The sequence below is a fragment of the Gymnoscopelus braueri genome (genome assembly GCF_963280865.1).
Source record: "Gymnoscopelus braueri genome assembly, chromosome: 2".
Taxonomy (NCBI): Eukaryota; Metazoa; Chordata; class Actinopteri; order Myctophiformes; family Myctophidae; genus Gymnoscopelus; species Gymnoscopelus braueri.
In genome coordinates this window covers 16,875,808-16,900,832 of record NC_137604.1, presented here as the reverse complement: position 1 = coordinate 16,900,832, position 25,025 = coordinate 16,875,808, and the positions used below count along the sequence as shown (strand labels likewise).

General features: G+C 40.1%; 1 protein-coding gene across 6 annotated transcripts in view; it reads left to right on the top strand.

Moving 5' to 3' along the window:
- The window catches only part of LOC308101727 (uncharacterized protein), a 61,983-nt gene that overhangs the window by 9,154 nt on the left and 27,804 nt on the right, over positions 1-25,025 (top strand). For 2 of the 6 annotated variants that reach the window (XR_013934547.1, XR_013934548.1), the window contains exon 1: positions 16,833-16,906. Coding sequence is in view for 3 of the 6 variants with exons in the window: in XM_080451184.1 (XP_080307310.1) it covers positions 5,579-5,648; positions 8,213-8,548; positions 11,659-11,819 (567 nt within the window). In the remaining 3 variants the exon portion in view is untranslated. Of the gene's footprint in view, positions 1-5,576; positions 5,712-8,212; positions 8,549-11,658; positions 11,836-12,123; positions 14,114-16,832; positions 16,907-25,025 lie in introns of those variants that run through there. The other 4 variants (XM_080451184.1, XM_080451182.1, XM_080451183.1 and 1 more) reach the window with 4 other exon arrangements.

Genomic DNA, 25,025 nt, shown 5'->3' with positions numbered 1-25,025 from the left:
GACGGACGGACAAGGGGTAAAACATACTCTCTCGCCATGCCTTCGGCCTGGCGGAGACAATAATAAGGACATCATCTGCTATAATGGTGATAGCAGATGATGCCCGAGATCTGTGCTACATGATACTGGTAGTATGTATTCCTGGTGCAACCGTGCAAAGTACAAAGGAGAGGAAGTGAGTTTGTACCTCAGTCCCAAGAGCGGAGGGGGAGGGGGGGGGGGGGGTAAATTAGTCATGATGAATTAATCTATCTCATGACTTCTAATGTCAACGGTGTTATACCCTTGTTACTAAATGGATCATGTTTTTATGTCTTATGTTGTAAGTCGGTTTATATGTTTAATTATACACTTAAATAAATTCTTATTGAATGTAGAGGCTTCAGTCTGTGACATCCTTTCAACAACCTACAACTTACTTGTTCTTTGTTGTTGAACTGTGTGCCACATTTTGTTTGGGACTGATGGAAATTAAATTAAGAAACTGTTGTGCTTTTGTCCACTTATACAGTACATCTACATGCTTAGCTTATGCAGGTGAGAATTTGCCATATTTGATTTGTCATGTCACAAATTTTAACTAAGCAATGTTTGAATCATGCTATTGTTTCTTCAGGCTAATTAGCTACATAATCAAAGTTATGCCTCTGCTTGGATGGTGCGGTTTGATTCACTGCTGCACTTTTTCTACCATGTCTTCTAATGTGTTGTCTGTCACTCTTCTTTCCAGCTATTACAGCAAATTGAAACTCTGTATTTATGGCAATATATAATTAGTTGTAATACAGACTATTTACAGTCTAATTCGGTGCCTTTGTTATGCTTCACATATTGTGCATAAAGATAAATAAGATAAATGATAAGTTCATTGACTAGGGAAGTTGCATTTTCAGTGTTATAATTAGGCCATGCTTTTTACAGTAGATGAGTCAGTTAAGTTAGGTATGTGAGTATTAAGACCATTGAAGATTTAAAAACTAGAAAAGTGTGCTCCTCGGAGCAGAGGTCTCCGCCAGGCCGGGTTGCCAACGCATGCAGAGCCCGCAAACTTTGAAAGCCAATCGTAGCCACTCATAATGGAATCTGAAGAAGCTGACATACACTAGGCCTACTATGTATACAACTTGATCACATGACCACAGTGATAATGTATACCGATTTGCGTGAGTTTTGGACAAAACTATAGGAGTATTTGCGTCAACAAGATAACGCAAAATGGTGTAAAATCCTGTCAGCCGGAAATGGGTGTGGCCTATATGGTGAGTTGCGTCATGATCCAAGGAATCCAGGGGAATCATTTCTATTGACAGTATGAGCTACGCCTCAAGAGTTATAGGCCAAAAGGAGAAGTGCCCTGTTATAGTGCCACCATGAGCCTGATTTTAAAAAATTGTAGGGTTATTGGACGTTCTGCCTTGGCCTACTGGGAGTGTGTGTTCAACATTTCAGGCTGATTGGTCCAACGGTGCCGAAGATTAGCTGCTCACAGACACACACTTTGCTGGTATTGCCACACCTTTAGTCACTGACAGTCATAAAAAGTTTGTCTTTTCTGTTCTTTAAAAGGAGAGAGAGTGAGAAGCAGGCCTTGGTCTTGTGACAGTGAGAGATCTTTGTTGACTTTGTTTCTGAAACTGTCTCAGTACCGCACTGCCCTACACATAGAGCCTGTCTGAAAGCTTAACCTGTCACCCTTTATGAGAGACATCTCAGAAGGAACTCCATCCTGCAATTTAACACAAAAAGGTTGACTTCCTTCTTCTGTTGGACACGTGCCATTTGTTCCTTTTCTGCTGTGTGTAAATTGTCTGGCATTTTCACAATGATAGAGTGAGGATGTTTCTAAGAGACTGGCATGAAGTGGGAAGAAAACAAACTTGTTGAGGAAGAGGTTGAGAGAGAGGAGGCTGTCCAAGGTGCTTGGGGCAAGAATACATCCTCCTTTGTGCATGTTTTTGTCAGAACAAGTGAAGCATGAATTGAAATACGTATGTATGCTTACACTGTAGCCTACCTACCATCTCCTAAAGGGCAATGGAGGATTTAAACTGACTTCCCCTGAATTTCTTCATTGGTGGTAAAAAAGAAATGCACCCTGGCAATATCAATAGTGTTAATTTGAAGAGGTATTCATTTGAAGGGGTGACACAGCCTGCATGTTCACCTTGCAGCACATGAGCCGCAGCAGGAAGTGAGGTCAGGGCTCTTTACACAGCAATGGGGTTCCTAAGTGGAGCTGGCTGCAGCCCCTAAACACATCCCATCATAGACCTGCTGACACACTTGAGCTGTCAGTCCCTAAAGCCTATCTGCTAGACATTGAGATATCCATTCTACTCCCCCAACTGTCAAGTTATCAATGGCACACATAAGGAGGAGATACTTACGGCCTTGTGCCCCCTACATTTGAAAATGCATTCTAATATACTGGCACCAAAATGTGGAATACCCAACAACAGCCACAACACTTCTTGATTTTCCATCCAAATTTAAATCTGAATTGGTAACGAAAACACTGCACAGTTTATTTCACAGAGGATTTGTCAATTGCTTCCCATTCCAAGGGACACATGCAGTCACATGCAGCAGCAGATGTAGGAGAGGGGCAGAGATGAGTACCGTGGGAGGGAATTGCACTCCTGGCTGGCTGCCTCCCGCGAGCTACCTACCTTCCTACCTACCTAGTGTCTATCTGTCTGTCTGTCTGTCTGTCTGTCTGTCTGTCTGTCTGTCTGTCTGTCTGTCTGTCTGTCTGTCTGTCTGTCTGTCTGTCTGTCTGTCTGTCTGTCTGTCTGTCTGTCTGACTGTCTGTCTGTCTGTCTGTCTGTCTGTCTGTCTGTCTGCCCATCCATCCATCTATCTTTATGCTCTCTGGGAGATTGGATCCAAAAGCCACAGCACTTGCAGACTTTGATTGATTGATTGAATATTTTATTAGGCAAATTTTTTTAAAACAGCACAATTACTTTAAAATACTTTGTCTAACAGGTCCGTTCATGAAAGTCCTTGCGGACTTGTTTCCAATGAGGGCCTTGGTATTCAATTCATAGACATATATAGTGGCACCACAGTTCAAATATCAATACAAATAATACAGAAAAAGATAACACTATGTACAACAAAAAATTAAAACATTGAAAAAAGGGGGGGGGGAAACTATATGTACAAGAACGGGGGGGGGGGGGGGGTCGGCTGTCTAACGGGAAAATGGTACTACCTCCTCTTTTGGCCTCCTGAAAGGTGAGTTTTTAAGGCTCTTTTAAATGAGCCCAGCGAACTGCATTTTTGAGGGATGGGGTTAGACTATTCCAATCCTGGGTGGCAGTGCTGTAGAAGGAGAATTTGCCCATGTTTGTTTTATGGGTGGGTGGTACCAAATTGTTGTTAACGCTCCCTCTAGTATTGTGACTGTGGGTGTCGCTAACTTTTTGGAGGTATTTACTCAGATATGCGGGAATAGGGGGCATATCGGGCAAATTTGCATTTACAATTTTGAAGACCAGTCCCATTTTTTGTTGTATAACCCTGTCTTCCACCCTGAGCCAGCCTAGGCTGGCAAAATGGGTGGGAGAAAGGTGGGTCATGGGCCCCAGTCCGAGGAGTAGCCGAATCAGTTTGTTTTGGGAGGTTTGAAGCTTAGTCTTCAGTGACACTGAGGTGTTGGAGTACCAAGAGGTGCAAGCATAGTCAAAAAGTGGCTGAATCAGGGCCCCTGAGAGGGTCCTGAGGGCCTGAGGGTTGACAAAAGAGGAAACTCTGCCCATAAATGTGGTTCTCTGGTTTACTCTTTTGACCACCTTTGTCGCCATGCTTTCACCTGTCAGGTATTTGTCAAGAACCCCAAATACAACCCAAATAGGTAATCTCTTCTTTGCTAGAGATAATTGTGTCATCGACTTTGACCTTGAAATCATTTACATCCATCTGTCTGAGGGAATGTTTGGTCCCAAAGAGAATGGATTTTCCCAAGGTGTAGTGACAGTTTGTTATCGGTAAACCAAGTACGGATTTTGGTGAGTTCGGAGCTGAGCGCTTCCTCAACTTGCAACTTGTCCTCTCCCGAGATCAGGAGTGCCGAGTCATCAGCGAACAGAAACAATTTGCAGTTACAGGCAGCATTCATGTCGTTAATGTATAGAAGGAACAGTAACGGCCCTAGAATGCTGCCCTGAGGAACCCCACAGCTCACCGGGAGGGATGAGGACATGGTTCCGTTGATGTCAACCACTTGTTCTCTACCCTCCAGGTAAGATCTCATCCAGTTTAGTGATGTGCTATCAAAACCAATCGCCCTCAGCTTATCAAGTAAAATGTAATGGTTTACAGTGTCGAACGCTTTTTGGAGGTCCAACATGACCATGCCGCAGTATTTGCCTGCGTCTACCTCACGTTTGATGTAGTCGGTCAAATACAGTGGGCATGTGTCAGTGGAATGGGAGGTTCTGAAGCCCGATTGGAATTCAAACAACAGTTCAAAGGGATGACACAACTTACATTTAGGCTACTCATGTTTTAATAATATAAACATGTTTAATTTAATAGTTGATTGAATGGTCAGAACAATGCAGAACAATACAGTTTAAGAGCCTGATGAGCTTAAATAGCTCATCAAGCATAGATAAATTATCAGAATCGATTAAATACATATATGATAGTCTTGATCCAAAGCTAGTCACTTAGTGTGTGTGTGTGTGTGTGTGTGTGTGTGTGTGTGTGTGTGTGTGTGTGTGTGTGTGTGTGTGTGTGTGTGTGTGTGTGTGTGTGTGTGTGCTGCATGCGTGCGTGCGTGCGTGTGTGTGCAACTGCGTGTTACATCTATGATATGATGGTGTTGATCTAAGGCTAGTCTGATAGGCTAGTCTGATGCTCTGTGGTGTGTTTAGCAACCTCCCACTATTTGATTCTCTCTCTCTCTCTCTCTCTCTCTCTCTCTCTCTCTCTCTCTCTCTCTCTCTCTCTCTCTCTCTCTCTCTCTCTCTCTCTCTCTCTCTCTCTCTCTGCTCTCTCTCTCTCTCTGCTCTCTCTGCTCTCTCTCTCTCCACTTGGCATACAAGGCTGAGTCTTGGCGCTCACGGTGTCACGGCCAGTTTTACCTCGCGTTCATAAAACCAGACTTTCCCATGGGCGGGTGAATAATAGAATAGGCTAGCATTCCCGAAGATTCTGTTAGGCAGTGTGCGCGAGAGCATCAGCGCGGAGTAGAGTACAATCTAGATAACGGCATGCCATGCACACTTCTCGTCACTCTCTATTACTAACAAGTTGTCCCGGTCCGTTTCTTATTCGAGGGAGCCCGTGCATATTTTGTTTGGCCGATTAAACCACGGTTTTAACAGACATACTACCAAGTGAAGTCCACCTGACCCTCCTGGATAGCAGCAGCTGATCCGGACCGGAATCCAGTCCGGAATCTGGAGAAAAGGAGAAAGTAGATCAAGAGAGAGAGAGAGAGAGAGAGAGAGAGAGAGAGAGAGAGAGAGAGAGAGAGAGAGAGAGAGAGAGAGAGAGAGAGAGAGAGAGAGAGAGAGAGAGAGAGGGGAGGGGGGATTGGAGACTGGAGACTAGAGAGATCGAGAGAATGATTCTCAAACGTCATTTGATGTTCACCGGCGTCTACATTATATGTGGGATGATTCTTCTAATAAGAGGTGAGAGAACCGGGACGAGTGGAATCATGATGGAGGAAGGTGGCAGGCTGCGCGCGTGTGTAGGTACTGTGTATGTGAATGAGAGAGAGGGACAGTGATGGGAAAAGTACTCAAATGTTTTGCTTAAGTAAAAGTATCAACACTGCAATGTAGAAATACTCTGTTACAAGTAAAAGTACGGTAATCAAAATGTACTTGAGTACCAAAAAAAAGTACAAAAGTATTGGTATCACAATATACTTAAAGTACCAAAAGTAAAAGTACTCATTATACAGAATGTCCTGTTTCACAAGGTATCATTATTCATTATATGTACAAGCTCATAATGCGTCATGAATCATGATGTGATGCATTGTGAGCTTGTAGTCTACAAGCTCACAATTACATGTTGTTACAGTTGTTACATACAAGTTGTAGATTGGCTTTTTTGAAATGGCCGAAATATATCTGAAGTGGTTAATGTATGTTTTGTAATAATAATCAAAATCTACAAGGTAACAAATAACTCAAGTTTTCAAATGATAGTTCCTCAAAATTGTACTTAAGTCACGGAGAAGAGTGAGACATGCTGAGTTGCCGACCCGTGTCACTAGCCCTGAAACATGACTGTCATACCATGACAGTCATGAACCGAAAGTTCCTGGTTTAGAGTGGTGTTCGATTTTTTTACATTTACAACTCTCACATGTACATAAACGTTCAGATTTCAAATATAAAGTGCTTACCCACGAGCCACGGATGTTCCAAGTTGATCCGTTCCGCGATAAGTACCCGTATCTCCCGTATTGTTCAATAAAAAGCATTCAAATCCGATCACCGGCCATTTTCAATTTTCTTTTTTCTTTTTTTGTAATGTATCAGAGTGCAATACACCTCCCAACCATTAGTGTCGCATAGTTGAAAGCATCGGAGAAAAGTTGGAGAAAATGGCTGGCGATCGGATTAAAATGCTTTTTATTGAACAATACGGGAGATACAGGTACTTATCGTGGGTCGGATCAACTTGTAACATCCGTGGCTCGTGGGTAAGCACTTTATATTTGAAATCTGAACGTTTATGTACATGTGAGAGTTGTAAATGTAAAAAAACTCGAACACCACTCTAAACCAGGAACTTTCGGTTCCATGACGCTTGTGACAGACGAGCGTCATGTGAACCATGGCTACCGTGTCACAAGCTATACGGATCTTTAGATATTTACTGATATCAAGTTATGATCTAGTTAATCGCAATGCATTAATCGAGATAGAAATTAAATACAAAACCATCTACATTTTTATCTATTTATTATGCTTTCACTAAATGTTAAAGGCTAGGGGGGGGGGGATTTATTGGCAGACAATGACATACTGTAAATACTTACCTTTTTGAAAATTGGGCTGATAAGCAAAATCGCTAATAAAATCTTATCAATTCCCATCCCATACAATGTAGCTATTCCCTTAATCACATTATCTCAAATCTAAAATACAATACAGTTTCCAATCATTACAGCATTAAAGTGCAACAGGCTTAACAAGAGAAATGTGCATGGAATATGTAATACTTTGATAATGTGGTTCTAGTGGTCATGTCAATTAGCCTATTTATTTTATTCCCCAAGGCTTTTCTTTTATTCCCCAACTGTTTTACTCTATTTTATGTTATTGTTTTATGTTATTGTTCTACTGTGTGTGTGTGTGTGTGTGTGTGTGTGTGTGTGTGTGTGTGTGTGTGTGTGTGTGTGTGTGTGTGTGTGTGTGTGTGTGTGTGTGTGTGTGTGTGTGTGTGTGTGTGTGTGTGTGTGTTCTACTCATCTCTGTGCTTTGATGATTGTGCAATGTGCAACCTGCTAGTTGTTGCTTCAGTCAGAGTAGAAGCACAGCTCCCAATTCTGCAAATTCACATTTGGTTTAATTTTCTCTTTGTCATATAATACTTTACGTGAAAGTATACTGTTCAATAGTATATATATAGGCATGGACTGGATTTCACTTACATTTAAATTGTATTATACCGTAGTTCCAAATCACAAGTTGTATCAACACAATTTACATATAGTCCTGATTATTCGTCACTATTCATTCAAGGGAACTATGTTCTCAGCTAATATCGTCTAGCAATATCATTGTCTGTCCAACGCAAGAAGAATTGATCCAAATGTAAAAATTGGTGTGTTTTAGCTTGGTGTGTTGTATTTAACATCATTCTTCACAAAACGTAATATTCAGGGTGATAAAAGTGTTATTTAAGATGGCTTTTGGTGTGGTAGAATAGGCCAAAAAGTTTAATAAATCGTAATAATGTTTCAGATGCATCCTGCTCAACAAAAACATTATTATTATTATTATTATTATTATTATTATTATATATTTGTATTTATTTAAATGTTTTACCTACCGATGTATGTCTGTCAAAGGTGTTACAGTTCTTGTGTGAGACAGATGGGGGAGACAGTGAAAACGGCTGAAAATGAATCATTAAGTTTACATACACCTGAATAACCTCTCTTTATGTCTGTCTGTCTGTCTGTCTGTCTGTCTGTCTGTCTGTCTGTCTGTCTGTCTGTCTTTGCTTTTTATAGTTTCAGCAGCACAGACGCAAGATGGATGTCTTTTTCATCCATTCAAGCAAGTGTTTGCGGAGGTCGGGCAGACCATCGTTCTTCAGACTGAACGTAGTGGACTGGATGATGGTCCTCAGTTCCTCTGGTCATTTGGTCCAGAAGGATATGTTCTGGCATTCTTCAATGGCCAGTTGCACAATCAAACCGTTGACAGGTTCAGAGGAAGAATCCACCTGGACACACTGACTGGATCTCTTACCATTGCAGACCTCAGCCTCAATGACACTGGTCTTTACTGCGGACAAGTCCTTAATAAGGCCACCTCACGCCACCCGTTCAACCTCACGATCTTGGGTAAGTAATTTCACATTTGACTACATTCTTCTGAATAGACCAAGTCAATATTGACAATGAAACTTGGCTAGTGTCAACTGAATGTGGAGATGAGTCATTTCACACAAATGGAACTCCCACATACTGTCTTTTTCACTTGCAATTAAAATAGAAATGTATTGGAAAGACAAACAGAGAGACAATCTTTAATAGGATATCAGCAAATTACGACACTCCCATAGACTTCTGTTGTAAACAGAGAATAGGCATATAATATTCAATATTTAACCATTTATTGCCAAAACCAGTTGATTACAATATGATGATTGATTGAAATATTTAAGTGTATTCAGACATATCAAGAAGAACAAGAATAATGTGGACCAATAGTTCCAAACACTATAGTATAGTTCCAGACATTGAATCGTCATAATGGTGTTGATGAAGCACACACGATACATGAGCCACGTGATCGCATCACTGTGAGCTCAAATAGTGTCATAAGGTACCGTTCACACTATTGCCTTTAAACAAAAATGGGGACTGCCGTTGGCTTTTTACATTAACTATGAGAAATGACCAAAGTGCGACGGCATAGCGGCCGCTTTTAGAAGCTGCTGCTCAGAACAAGTTGAAAATAGTTTAATATTTACCGAAAAATGCGCTCATGACATGGACAGCTTTTTGTCAGCTGTCCAATCACGACTGTACACAATGCAGAGCTGGTTGCCCGAGCTGATGGTCTCGCTATGGCCTGCAATCGGCCACCACACCATACCAGACTACCACCAGCATCCCTCCCTGTCTTCTGCCTAACAAAACAGTATATTAAACCTATTATTACCTAATGTAATTACAACGTATTAGCTACATTATATTCACAGTGGAGTTGTAATTTCCTAAAGACAGGCCTATTAATGTACTGTAATTAATATGGAAATTTTGGTCCTGCATCGTGAGCTCCAGGTGACTCAAAGCAAGTAGCCGTGCCCAGCACTATAAAAGATACATTTTAGGTGATAAATAAGCCATACAGTTGCTCATTGATGATTACATCCACATATACCACTACTACTAGTTTGTAGCTTTGTTTTCAATATTCAGTAAGTGCCCATAGAAATAAATAGCAGCCTGTTTCAGTCAGTTGTGCCCCAGCCCGCTTTTCCTTTTTCGTTTTCAGCTTCTTTTATGAAGAATGTTTCTTTCTTCATAAAAGGCGGTTACTGTGAACATAACCCTAACTCCTTCATTCAATGGGTCTGAGTTGTCCAACCTTTACTGGAACAATCGGGTCACACTACAGAGGGACTTAACTCATTAAGTCAAGTATCAATATACTATATGATCTCATTAAAACACTTCACTGTTGAGATTAGGCGTTTGAATCCTCTGCTGTGCATACGGCTAGGCTGAGTGTCCTTACAACCACAATTGACTATGTTCATGTCAGGGAAGCAGAGAGGGGAGGGAAATCTTTGTGGCATAACCAAGCGACTCCTATGGGCTGGGGGGCTGAAGAGACCAATTGGTCCATGCTGAATCTGATCTTGCACATAACACGCCCACACAACCTATCCACCAGAGGCTTCTATGCCCCCACTTCATGGTAACTACTGTTGTGGTACCGTAGTTGCAGTGAAACAATACTTTTCTGTCATCCTCCACAGTGTTCCTTATAAAAAGTAATTACTTGTGCCTCCACTCATGTACTGTACACGTTACATAACGTAGGTTGTCCATGTGGTTTATCATATTGGCAAAACTACAAGGAAAGGAAACAGAAGCAACGTCTAAGAGTGAACATAAATATGCTATACGTAGGAATGACTATCATGTTTATTTCTGTGATCATTTGAAATAGATTGAATCATTACACTTATGTGGCACTGAAAAAGTTGCACATGGGGGGGGTGATGATCTTGAGCTGTTTAAAAGACGTGAAGCACATTTGATCTTCACTCTACAGACCATATCACCCACTTCTGCATGTGATGTTCCTGTGATTTCTCTGACATACCGTACATTTTAGACTCCTCATTTATTAGCCATTTTACTATAGACCATATTTCTTTCTCCTCTCTGGACAGATTCAATGAGACAGTTTTTAGTCTGATAATTTAAATAGTTATTTTTATATGGGAGTTCCCCTTGATTGGTAGATAGATACTTATCTATGTGCCTTTTAAACTACTGTATCTATAATGTGCATTGATATATTTGTAGGTCTGGTTTTTTTCTTTATGAGATTATATTGATACTTGACTCAATGACTTAAGTCATTCTGTAGTGTGACCTGATTGATCCATGGGTTGGACAGCCTATTTAAGATGGTCTCTCTTTTTGGCTTGTAATATAACCTGATGAAGGTCTGTGGTCCGAAACATTTCCCAATACATTTCTATTTTAATTGCAAATGAGGAAGACAGTGTGTGGAAGTCATTTCTTCTACATTAGTCAGCCCATGGTCTTCTCCAACACATCTGTTGATATATGGGTGTGTAAATGCTGTATCTAAGTCGGGCCCTTGATTTAATGAGAGATAACTTCTTTCAAAGACAGAGTTCAGGGGAAACCTATTAATATTGTTAGTATTATTAGGGTTCCAAGCACCCAAGGAGACACCATGTGCTCTTTATTGTGTTTAAAATCAAAAGTTCTCTGTCATCCTGAATACACCTGTCAATAGTTTATCTGTGATTTGTTTTACATTTAGAATTTACATCAAATACAATCTACTCCAAATCAATCATTTCCGAATATCTCTATATGCCCATAACAAGAAATCATAAAAATATTTCTTTAATCATTTGATAGTGTGTGTGTGTGTGTGTGTGTGTGTGTGTGTGTGTGTGTGTGTGTGTGTGTGTGTGTGTGTGTGTGTGTGTGTGTGTGTGTGTGTGTGTGTGTGCGCATGTGTGCGTGTGTGTATGTGTGTAAATGACCAAACGGTTTGCCTTGTGTGTGTTTGTGTGTGCTTGTGCATGATTGCATGCGTGGGTGTATGTACATCATGTGTCTATGTGTGCTATCCAAATAACCTGTGTGATATCATGTTATAATTGGCCTAAGGCATCATGTACATGTTGACGTGTGTCCTATTATCTATGTATTTATCTGTCATTTATACACAGACAAATCAGTGCCCGTGCCCCCGACTTCAGCCCAGCCTATTGTTCCTTTCCAACACATGAACTCTACATATGGAGCTGTTAGGATGACCCGCGCAGCAATTGTCCTACCAGTTGTTTGTGCTGCCATGATTGTTTGCATCGGGCTCTGGTTGGCAATTTAAAAAAGGAAGATCCGAGGTAATTGTTAATATACTGTAGTTGTAAACATTACAGCAGGAATGCCTGCACAATATGTTAAAGATAAAACTGGTGAGGCATGCAAAGTTCAAAGTTTAGCAATGTACTTTGAATGTAGATATCTGTTTTAGTGACAAACATTTTCACATTAAAACCATTTTCTGATTGTTATTGTGTTATGATTATGGTTCATGAGAGTCTTGTGCTCTGAATTTACACAAATTGATTGACATTTGGCAGCTAATGCTAATATTTCCTTCTCTTTCATGTTTTTCATTTCTTGCACAGGACATGGTCGCTCTTCTGTCAGGGAAGCTATCGGAGAAAATGGAGGAGTTTGATGCGAAGTGTTCTTCCCAGTTGCACACCTGTCTCCTAGCCTCGTCCTCAATCTTTTGTCATTTCCGAGGAGGAAAGCCTGGTCACGACCTTATGCAGAGAGTGTCTATTTGTTTTTTAAGTCTGACTTCTTTTTGTAGTCCGACGTCACTTCCAGGTCGAAGTGGCACCAAGCGCCGTCCGCTCTTCATTGTAAACAAACATGTCGGAACCCATAAATCTTTTTACAATAACCTCCTTTTTCAGAAAGTAACCAGTCTTAATGCTAATTTCATAAATAAAAAGTAGGCTAATATATGTATTTATATACATATTTATTATATATTAATATTTTTTATCATTATTAATATTATATTTTAATTTTTTATATTTATATATAAAATGTATTAAAACAGCGAGGGACACAGCACTGTGCATATTGGCAAAACACACACTTGGATCTGGAAGTTGTTCTGACGGGGCGCATACGTCACGGCTTAACAACAGAATAGGTGCTGGACTTCCGTTGTAGGCTATGTACTTTTCAAGGAAATAATGTTTTTCGACCAATCACAACACTGCAGTGTAAAAAAATGTACTCATTCTGCTGTCACTGAGGTAGGATCCTAGTTGTAGTTGCTGTGTTTTTTTTTGTGTCGGTTATTTTTACAATAACCTCCTTTTTCAGAAAGTAACCAGTCTTAATGCTAATTTCATAAATAAAAAGTAGGCTAATATATGTATTTATATACATATTCTTTATATATTAATATTTTTTATCATTATTAATATTATATTTTTATTTTTTATATTTATATATAAAATGTATTAAAACAGCGAGGGACACAGCACTGTGCATATTGGCAAAACACACACTTGGATCCGGAAGTTGTTCTGACGGGGCGCATACGTCACAGCTTAACAACAGAATAGGTGCTGGACTTCCGTTGTTGTTTTTCGACCAATCACAACACTGCAGTGTAAAAAAATGTACTCATTCTGCTGTCACTGAGGTGAGATCCTAGTTGTAGTTGCTGTGTGTTTTTTTTGTGTCTTTATCTGCCCTGCTTCACCTTATCAAGCATTGCTGGCTTTACCTGCCTTGCTTCTGTCATCTGCTTTTGGGTCCTCACCTGACACATCGTGACAGGAAGCACTGGTTGGACACTGGAACATTGCTTTATAGTTGCTGGTTTATTTATTTATTGCTGTGAAAAGAGTTATGCTTTCAAAAGCCTATATCAGACATTTAGCATAGGGAAGAACCAAAGAACAAAGTTACTTCTAATTAATAGTCTAAATCCTAAATAGTCTAAATGCTCCCCCACACCGCTCTCCATGCTGGAGGTGATCAACCTCTCTCATCATAGTCTCAACACAAGCTGAAAAGACTGTTCTGAATAAAGGACTTCGTAGTAATAGTAATAGTGCAGCTTTAAATTTATTTTATTTGTGACTTAATTAATAGCATTGCTCTATCTATTCCCTTTTAATTTTGTATTGGCATCACCATGATCTACGGATAAACAAATAAAACATATACATCAAACTATGAAGACATTCAACAGCTCAAAAGTGACATCTACTGGTGTCTTCTGAACAGTGCTTCTCAACCAGAACAACCAGGGTTCTCAGAAAACATTGAGAATCTTAAACTTGTTAAATCAACATGATTTTTACTCTATTCTTAAAACTAAATGATTTTAATGATCCATTTTATTACTCCTTTTGTTTTAATATTGTATTGCTTTACTGCTGTGTTTGTATGCTTTCATGTTTTATATTAATTGTATTTCCTTATTTTAATTGTCTTTTACAGTTTATTTCCTTTGATACCTTCTCTTAAACATTGTATTTTAGTAGATGTACTATACTAGAGGATATTTCTTGTCAAGATTTGATTGAATGATCTGTATTGTAAAAGAAGAAGAACAAAACATTTTCAATCTCAAAATGAAAGCAAACCTTTTCAATAAACATATTACACTGCCGTAATTGTGGCTTTTTGTGCAAGCTGATTATTTCTTATTACCTGTTATTGCTCTATGCTCCAACAAATGAAACATAAAACAAACAAATGACTGTACATGACACTTAAACACTTAAAAAAGGAGTGGCACCTAGGCTGGAAAGTAGTGATGTATATTTGTGGTCGAGAGAGTGGCTGTATTCAGTCTCCTGGAGAAGGGTTCAATAATGGAGGATCCGGTCTAAGGTTTTCTGTTAGATATCATTTTATTCCATCCAACCGGCAGACTGCCAGGTAGTCAGATTAGCAGCGCACAGTCATCACATACAAACACACTAATTATACTGTCCCAAATCTGGCTCACATGGGAGGGTCAAAGAGTTAAGTCCCGCCCTTACTCCCTTTGTCAGCCAATCTCAACACAATACATGATACTGGGGAGTCGTGGCCGAACCCCCACAGACATCCTGATTTGCATGTCTTTACAGTGTACAAATTTGTCTTATGTCCAATTGTCAAACTTTACTATTACACAAAGGCTGGTTTAGTCATTCTTGTTCAACATCTCTTAAGCTTTAGAATAAGACCACACACATTATACTTTCATGATTGCATGAGTGATTTAGACAGAAAGAGATGATTAAATAGCTTGACCTTATTCCTTAGATTCAAGAAGAGAAGTTACGTACAGTTAGCTGGTTTCTCCTCCAACCACTTTTCACCAAGGTTCACTCTTGTGTATTTACTACAAAATAAGCATTCAGTGTGAAATCAGAATATTTACAAGACTTCAATCTGAGTCTGCATGACTTCACTTTTACCACACTTCCTGGGGACAGAGGGAGACAACAGATGTTTTCACTTCGGCCCCCATCCTTACATAAAGACAATAGTATTGAAATCAGCCTACTAACTAACAAAGACTTGGCTCTGTGACTTGTTTTGGTTCACACTTAAAGCTAGGAGCTTCTGCTCCAGGACAAAGACCAGGATCTTAAAGTGTTGACTGATCAACACATCAATGGCAGAGACATGCATCTCGTACTCAAATCTAGGGGGTTTCCTATGTAACTGCATTATGATCAGGGGAACAAAAAGGTTTAGGTGTTGGGGGAATGCAAAATGGATCGCCTCTCAACCTCAGCCTGCATAACAGATGGGGGATGTCCCCAGTTATTTTCACCTTCAAGCACTGCCAACTGCAAACTCAGAATCACCTATTATTGTATCACAATATGAAATGAAATTACTTATATCGAACACCATGCTTATGTTTGAAACGATACTACAGTAGCCTGACAGCACGCCGTGGGTTCGAGTCCCGATCCCGACGGCCTTTGCTGCGTGTCACTCCCCAAAAAAGGAGTGAAAGTGTAATGCCTTCATCAGCAGAAGTGGAATCCTCTGATATTTACATCCTCAGGACTGTGTTCCTGAAACATGACAACACAGTTAACCTAAATAATAATCGCTTTCATAATAATCATTAACAAATAGTTATGTGTGAGATTAATCAGTATAAACACAAAACAAAACATAAAGTGTTCATTCTGTCGACTAAAACTATTTCAAACTATGCTCTGAAAATAGCTGATCTACAAGCTCACAATGCAGCGTTGTGACTAAATCAACTGTATATTTAGTTGACTATCTTATGATATTTAGTCTAAACTAAATAGACTAAAACTAAAACATTTCAGATGACTAAAGTATGACTAAAACTAAAAAAAAAAAATTCCAAAAGACTATGACTAAAACAACATCATAATTCGCTGTTAAAATTAACACTGCGTACATAGCTATATATGTACATATTTTATGGGCCCGATGTCTCATATGTCTATGCACACACCAGATCCAGAGCTGGGGCAGACAGAGAGAGGAGGGATGGGCCTCTCACCCAAATAAGAATGGTTCAAATCAGCTGATGTCATGCCTACACACACACACACACACGCACGCACGCACGCACGCACACACACACACACACACACACACACACACACACACACACACACACACACACACACACACACACACACACACACACACACACACACACACACATACCCTGTGTCAACTTTTGCATCTCTCTCTCTCTCTCTCTCCCTCTCCCTATGGATGATGAGGAAGTGTTTGGATGATTGTTTCTGCATGTGGACTGCCAACAGCAACAAAACAACAACATCTCTATTGGCCACAATAGAGATGTCCATTCCTTTTTGTGTCCTGCTATATCGTTCTTCTATCCTATAAATAACTCTAATAATTTAATTATGTAATTCACTTTATTGGTATTCATAATTTACTCAACTCATTCTTTTCTTTTCTTTGTTCTGCGATACAACTATAGGTATCAGTCACTAATATTTTGTATAGTTATTTGTTTCTATACATGTTGTTTCGTGTCTTCTTGCATAGGCAGGGACTGAATGACCTGACTGCCTCATATAGAGGCTCCAGGGGTAAGGTTCAGTAGAGTAAACAGATCTGAACATTGTCCTTTACAGGAAACATTGACAGTTGTGTCACTTTAGTTGGTATACTCCCACTCCATTTTTATTTGTCTGTATTTCTCTCACTACTTCCTCTCTGTTGAATCTGTTCCTTGTTTTCGGTTTGTTTTCTGTGTTGTGTACTGTGCGTGCAAATTGCCTGCAACCCTTAACCACTGTCTGGCAGCATCTGGTGTGCATAGACTTAAGCCACTCCCCGTCACGAAGCACTTGTTTTCTTTCAGTCTTTCACACTAACAGCTGTGCTCTGTTCCATATGGAGGTTCAGGTAAGAATACATTTAACATTAACCTGGCATAGAGAGAGTGTGGCTTTCTTATTTATTTGTCATTGTCATGCAAAAAAGAAAAACATTGCATACATTATTTTGAGGTAAGAAATAAAATCTAGTGTGCAATTTACAGATGCAAAACAAGCAGCACTTTTGTGTAGCAGCCTACAGTAGGCTAGCCTACATGCCACGTAGTTATAGATGCCTGGGCTATGACTGTGAGTGTCAGTGGACAAAGCTGCATGTTCCTGATGTGATGATTGTTTACCTGGTTTCATTCATATTCACTTGTACGTTTATGATTTTACCATCATTGATACTTTCACTGAAATCTTGTCCAATGAATACAGTTTATCTGTGTTCTGTGCAAATTAGTCACAGGTGACTGCAATTTTAAATGTGCATAAATGTGTTTTGTATTGTTCACTGGAATGGAATATATAAAGTAGGCTACTGGTCTAGTTTACTGCAGTTCAGGACAGAACCTGAGTAACTTGTCAGACTTGTTTGCACCATAGAGGTTTGCACACATAGGTACACCTACTGTGTGTGTGTGTGTGTGTGTGTGTGTGTGTGTGTGTGTGTGTGTGTGTGTGTGTGTGTGTGTGTGTGTGTGTGTGTGTGTGTGTGTGTGTGTGTGTGTGTTGTGAGACGAAGAGGAAAGTTATATTGCAGATTCAAGGTCAAGGTCATTCAAAGGTGTTTCAGAGTCAGCTGATTGAAGGTGTCAGCTGATTGTGGGTGTCAGGTGATTGTGGGTGTGACTCAACAACCCACCTATATGAGAGAGAGAGAGAGAGAGAGAGAGAGAGAGAGAGAGAGAGAGAGAGAGAGAGAGAGAGAGAGAGAGAGAGAGAGAGAGAGAGAGAGAGAGAGAGAGAGAGAGAGAGAGAGAGAGAGAGAGAGAGAGAGAGAGAGAGAGAGAGAGAGAGAGAGAGAGAGAGAGAGAGAGAGAGAGAGAGAGAGAGAGAGAGAGAGAGAGAGAGAGAGAGATCAGCTGATTTGATTGAACCATTCTTATTTGGGTGAGAGGCCCATCCCTCCTCTGTCTGCCCCAGCTCTGGATCTGTGTGCATAGTCATATGAGATATTGGGCCCATAAAATATGTACATATAGCTGTGTGTGTGTGTGTGTGTGTGTGTGTGTGTGTGTGTGTGTGTGTGTGTGTGTGTGTGTGTGTGTGTGTGTGTGTGTGTGCGCGCGCGCGCGTGCGCTTGTGTTGACAGGAACTACAGTATCCCATGATGGTGTAAAATCGGGCAATCAAAGTGTGGTCTGTGGCTCTGTCTGCCTGTAAACAGTACACCATGTGTAAATATTAATAGGACTGGTATTTAAGATACTCAGAGGACCAGTGCCCACATACATGTGTAACTACTTCTCCAGCGAGTGACACCCACAGTCCCACCACCAGACACCAACACCTACGATCTTTAGCGCAAACATGGGCAAAAATGGCCTGAAAAAGTATATGTCCGAAAATTGGAAAGTGGAGATTAAGTCCCCTTGATATGAGGGGGACATCCGACATACACCGACGCCCCATTTTTTCCTTTTTTCTCCTCTGTAAATATAGATGTGTACCTATTTCGTTTGATGACATGTATCAATGTGTTAATATTTTATGCTCTTTTGATGAATTGAATACATAGGACCACAATGGAAACAAGTCCCCAGGACTTTTTTTGTGTTATCCTTTTAGCCCAAAGTGTTACTGTACTTCCTGCTGTTTACATATTTGACTTATAAAGTATTCAATCAATCAAAATAATATTGCATAGATCCATGATACTTTGACAATTTCTGACATAAATTGCAGTTTGTTATGTTGTCTGATATCCACAACTCCAGTCCACTATATACATGTTTGTTACATATATTGCTTTAATATTGCATATTTGAAATGATTGTCTAAGACACCTTGTCTTAACAAATGCAATGCCACTAGATGGCACTATAGCCAAAGTTAAAAAGGTACAGTATTTCACATGAAAACACTTCTGGGGTCATTTTAAAGTCTACTATGTAGTTTGTGTGCACCTCGGCTCAGACAATTTTTAAGTTGCTTTATTCAATATTTATATTTGATATTCTTTAGATCAGACAACTCCTATAAAGTATAAGCCCATTCAACTTCAATTTAAAACACATCCCTGATTCTGGTGACTAATAATGTCCTGCTAATATGTGCTATATGTGAGGGGGCCATGTTTTTTCTGTTCCTTTTTTTAAATTAATTGTTTTGAAAACGAAAATGTGGATGAAGAAAAACTAAGAAAAAATAAAGCTAATTGAAAGAAAAAAATTCCCCTCACGCATTAGAAGGACATCAATCACATCAGATCCAGGTATGTGTGTGTTCAAATAGTCGAACATGTTAAAATGTAGTTTAAAATTCAATGTGTTTATACTATAGGACGGAGCGTGTCAGATCAATGAATATCAAATATAGAAAAATCATACTTAAAACTGTGAAATATCCCTTTAACACAAATGTGTAGCTCAGATGCACACACTGTACCCCTCAATAGCAGGGTCTGGTGGGTGACAGTTGTTTCTGTTCAAGTTATATTTACTAATGATGAGTGATGAGTGGTATTATAATTTATATTAGAAAACTGGAAACTTGTGAGCTAGAAACTATTCGTTGTTCCTGATTCATGTGCTTATGTACTGTAGACTTGGATGCCACATGTGATAGGCAATATAGCAAAATATAGCAAAAACGCTTCATACAGTAGGTACAGTACTGTATATGGTTTCTAAAGTGCAAAAGTACGCTCACGCACGCGCGCGCACACACACACACACACACACACACACACACACACACACACACACACACACACACACACACACACACACACACACACACACACACACACACACACACACACACACACACACACACACACACACACACACACACCACATCTCTGTGTGGTGATGATTGATTGATGTACTTTATTTAGTAAGACATGAGAAAAACAGTACATGGAAGTACAGATTCACAATACAAGGTCTACTAAAACTGGAAGGCTTATAAAGCACTAAGCTTGTTTAAAATGAGATCCCCCAAAATGATGTGAACTATTGTTAATACAATATCACATATGCAATTGGGGTGGTTGTATTTTGTCTCCCTGCTCTTCTATAGAGACATTTAGATCGGGTCTCAAATGTCATTTCTGACCTAGAGACACAGGATCTGACACGAATTTTGACCCTAAGGGCAAGATTTAATTTATCCCCTGAGCAAGCTGGCATGCTCTATTAGCTCAATGGTAAAAATTTCAGCACTTGCGCAGGGACCCCGGTTCAAATCCGGGGTAGAAGAGGAAAGTTATATTGCAGCTTTAATATATTATTTCAGTATGTTGTTCCATCTCATGTACTCTCTGCACTGAGGTTCATTAGTCAATAGTCAGTAGTTACATGGGAGTGGGAAAGTGGGTTTTAGAGTCAGCTGATTGAGAGAGAGAAAGAGGGAGATACAAAAGTTGACACAGGGTATGCGCGTGTGTGTGTGTGTGTGTGTGTGTGTGTGTGTGTGTGTGTGTGTGCGTGTGTGTGTGTGTGCGTGTTGTGAGACGAAGAGGAAAGTTATATTGCAGATTCAATATATTATTTCAGTATGTTGTTCCATCTCATGTACTCTCTGCACTGAGGTTCATTAGTCTGCAGTAGTTACATGGGAATGGGAAAGGTGTTTCAGAGTCAGCTGATTGAAGGTGTCAGCTGATTGTGGGTGTCAGGTGATTGTGGGTGTGACTCAACAACCCACCTACACAGTATGAGAGAGAGAGAGAGAGAGAGAGAGAGAGAGAGAGAGAGAGAGAGAGAGAGAGAGAGAATGAGAGAATGAGAGAATGACATCAGCTGATTTGATTGAACCATTCTTATTTGGGTGGGAGGCCCATCACTCCTCTGTCTGCCCCAGCTCTGGATCTGTGTGCATAGTCATATGAGACATTGGGCCCATAAAATATGTACATATAGCTGTGTGTGTGTGTGTGTGTGTGTGTGTGTGTGTGTGTGTGTGTGTGTGTGTGTGTGTGTGTGTGTGTGTGTGTGTGTGTGTGTGTGTGTGTGTGTGTGTGTGTGTGTGCGTGCGCGTGTGTTGACAGGAACTACAGTTCCCATGATGGTGTAAAATCGGGCAATCAAAGTGTGGTCTGTGGCTCTGTCTGCCTGTAAACAGTACACCATGTGTAAATATTAATAGGACTGGTATTTAAGATACTCAGAGGACCAGTGCCCACATACATGTGTAACTACTTCTCCAGCGAGTGACACCCACAGTCCCACCACCAGACACCAACACCTACGATCTTTAGCACAAACATGGGCAAAAATGGCCTGAAAAAGTATATGTCCGAACTCCGAAAATTGGAAAGTGGAGATTAAGTCCCCTTGATATGAGGGGGACATCCGACATACACCGACGCCCCATTTTTTTCCTTTTTTCTCCTCTGTAAATATAGATGTGTACCTATTTCTTTTGATGACATGTATCAATGTGTTAATATTTTATGCTCTTTTGATGAATTGAATACATAGGACCACAATGGAAACAAGTCCCCAGGACTTTTTTGTGTTATTAAAGTCTACTATGTAGTTTGTGTGCACCTCGGCTCAGACAGTTTTTAAGTTGCTTTATTCAATATTTATATTTGATATTCAAGCCCATTCAACTTCAATTTAAAACACATCCCTGATTCTGGTGACTAATAATGTCCTGCTAATATGTGCTATATGTGAGGGGGCCATGTTTTTTCTGTTCCTTTTTTTCTTTTTTTAAATTAATTGTTTTGAAAACAAAAATGTAGATGAAGAAAAAAAAATCCCCTCACGCATTAGAAGGACATCAATCACATCAGATCCAGGTATGTGTGTGTTCAAAGAGTCTAACATGTTAAAATGTAGTTTAAAGTTAAATGTGTTTATACTATAGGACGGAGCGTGTCAGATCAATGAATATCAAATATAGAAAAATCATACTTAAAACTGTGAAATATCCCTTTAACACAAATGTGTAGCTCAGATACACACTGTACCCCTCAATAGCAGGGTCTGGTGGGTGACAGTTGTTTCTGTTCAAGTTATATTTACTAATGATGAGTGATGAGTGAGTGGTATTATAATTTATATTAGAAAACTGGAAACTTGTGAGCTAGAAACTATTCGTTGTTCCTGATTCATGTGCTTATGTACTGTAGACTTGGATGCCACATGTGATAGGCAATATAGCAAAATATAGCAAAAACGCTTCATACAGTAGGTACAGTACTGTATATGGTTTCTAAAGTGCAAAAGTACGCTCACGCACGCACGCACGCGCGCGCACACACACACACACACACACACACACACACACACACACACACACACACACACACACACACACACACACACACACACACACACACACACACACACACACACACACACACACACTACATCTCTGTGTGGTGATGATTGATTGATGTACTTTATTTAGTAAAAGACATGAGAAAAACAGTACATGGAAGTACAGATTCACAATACAAGGTCTACTAAAACTGGAAGGCTTATAAAGCACTAAGCTTGTTTAAAATGAGATCCCCCAAAATGATGTGAACTATTGTTACTGTAATACAATATCACATAGCAATTGGGGTGGTTGTATTTTGTCTCCCTGATCTTTTATAGAGACATTTATATCGGGTCTCAAATGTCATTTCTAACCTAGACACAGGATCTGACACGAATTTTGACCCTAAGGGCAAGATTTAATTTATCCCCTGAGCAAGCTGGCATGCTCTATTAGCTCAATGATAAAAATGTCAGCACTTGCGCAGGGACCCCGGTTCAAATCCGGGGTAGAAGAGGAAAGTTATATTGCAGCTTTAATATATTATTTCAGTATGTTGTTCCATCTCATGTACTCTCTGCACTGAGGTTCATTAGTCAATAGTCAGTAGTTGCGAACGCAGCGGAAGGAGGCGCGCCTTCGCGCAAGTGGAGCTTACTATGAAACCGTGCTCGGCTTGTGTGTCTGTCTGTGTGTCTGTGTGTCTGTGTCTCTGTGTGCAGCCTGCCCCTGGGTGAAATATGGCAGCTACAGTCACGTACCATACATCAAATGAAAGCTCTTTGAAAACTGAACACACCTGTCAAGGTTGCGTTTAAGCCACGCCCCGGAGAAGGCTCCTAAAAACTCCCCATTGAAACCCCATGTTAAATGAAAAGTGCCCGAATCGCTCTGAAACTTTTTCTACCCCCCCTAAGTGGGGGTCTACGAACGAATACTTCGGGCTCGGATTTTGGCTCCGCCCCCCGGAAGTGGGTGAAACAGGCACTTCAAACACTTTGTTGAATTGTTCAAAAACATTCAAAGTTTTTTTTTTTGTGAATTCGTATTTTTCTAAGATGCTCCTTTTAATGCAGAATTTTTTGTATTTTTTGTATTTTTATGTTACTTTGTTTTTTAATTAAAAAAAATCATAATTTCTTTTTTTTTTTGCTTCCCTCGTTCGCGCGTCTTACTTGTTACATGGGAGTGGCAAAGGGGTTTTAGAGTCAGCTGATTGAGAGAGAGAAAGAGGGAGATACAAAAGTTGACACAGGGTATGCGCGCGCGCGCGCGTGTGTGTGTGTGTGCGTGCGTGCGTGCGTGCGTGCGTGCGTGCGTGCGTGCGTGCGTGCGTGCGTGCGTGCGTGCGTGCGTGCGTGCGTGTGTGTGTGTGTGTGTGTGTGTGTATGCCCTGTCCATTTGTGCTAAGGACCCCCTCGAAAATTTGATGATGCATCTCAAGGGGTTTTCCTACTAATAAAGGTACTATATACTTTTGCTGTTGCCAGGGGGGGTAGCGAACACATCCTTTATCTCCGTGATGCTAGAGGTGGGAGGATTTTAGAGGGCAGGGTTAAGAAAACTCTCTCCAGTACTGCATGTCCTTTCTCTGCTGAGTTGTTTTCCTTCAGTAGCTTTACTTTTCACTGTGATGTATTCCCTTGTTACTGAATGGATATTTCTGACCTTATGTGGTAAGTAGTTTGGATATGTTGAAGTTAGTGTATTCATTTAGGGGAGAACGGGGTAAGATGAGCCAGTGGGTAAGTTGAACCACCCCCTTTATCGAGAAAACTAGAAAACTGTGTTGTTATGTGACCTTAAATCTAGTAAACATCCATAATTTACATCTGGCTGTGAAATTGGGGTGCACATGGAGAAAGTAGAAAACATTATTTTACACAAAAAAATGTTTTTTTGCCGGTCAAAGTAAGATTTCTACACGCTTTCTAGAATGACCATTATATCAAAGCAAATCTACCCAGGTTTAAAAGTGTATATCATACAAGTTGAATGAATGAATGAATAGTTTTATTTAGGTCTTAATAGCCATGTACAGAGTTAGTCACAACAAACATTACAAAAACAATACTTGGATCGAAAAGGTGTAGGCTGAAGCCGTAGCTTATAATGCCTACCCTTTTTGTCTTATAATATACTTAACAGAAACAATAACAAAACATCGACCCAAAAGACAAAAACAAAGACAAGATTTGGACGTTTCACATACTAGAAATAATATCTTATGGTTTATAATGTTTTATATTTATCTACTATATTATCTTTAAACATTTTCTTAAATTTATAACTGCCCATAAACATTTCGGAAACTTTACTTCGGTCGATTATCTCCCCTTTAATAATACCAATTGGTATTGTGTTTTATATCATTTTTATCTTTGATTATTCACTTACAACGAGGTACAGCTTGTAAGGATCGGGCATTCGTGGAATGGGCAACACAGCTAAACGTGTAGTTAGCGCCTAAAAAAATTTGCCAAAATAACCAAATATTTTTCAAAACAAGAGCGATTACCAGTTTTGAGCGACCTGCCAGCACACTCCAGCTGAAAGATGTGTGCCAGTCACAGGTGTGTGACTGCCTCACAGGTGTGTGACTGGCACCTGAGCATGGGTTCTGCAACTTTGTTGAGTTTGTGTATGCTCCAAGCAGCAACACTGCCCCCATGGAAAGATGCCACGTTTGACCCTTCAGGATAAGGCCCGTGCAATAGGGCAAGTTACGCTGGTGTTCCGTTACGCAGTTTACGCAATATTTG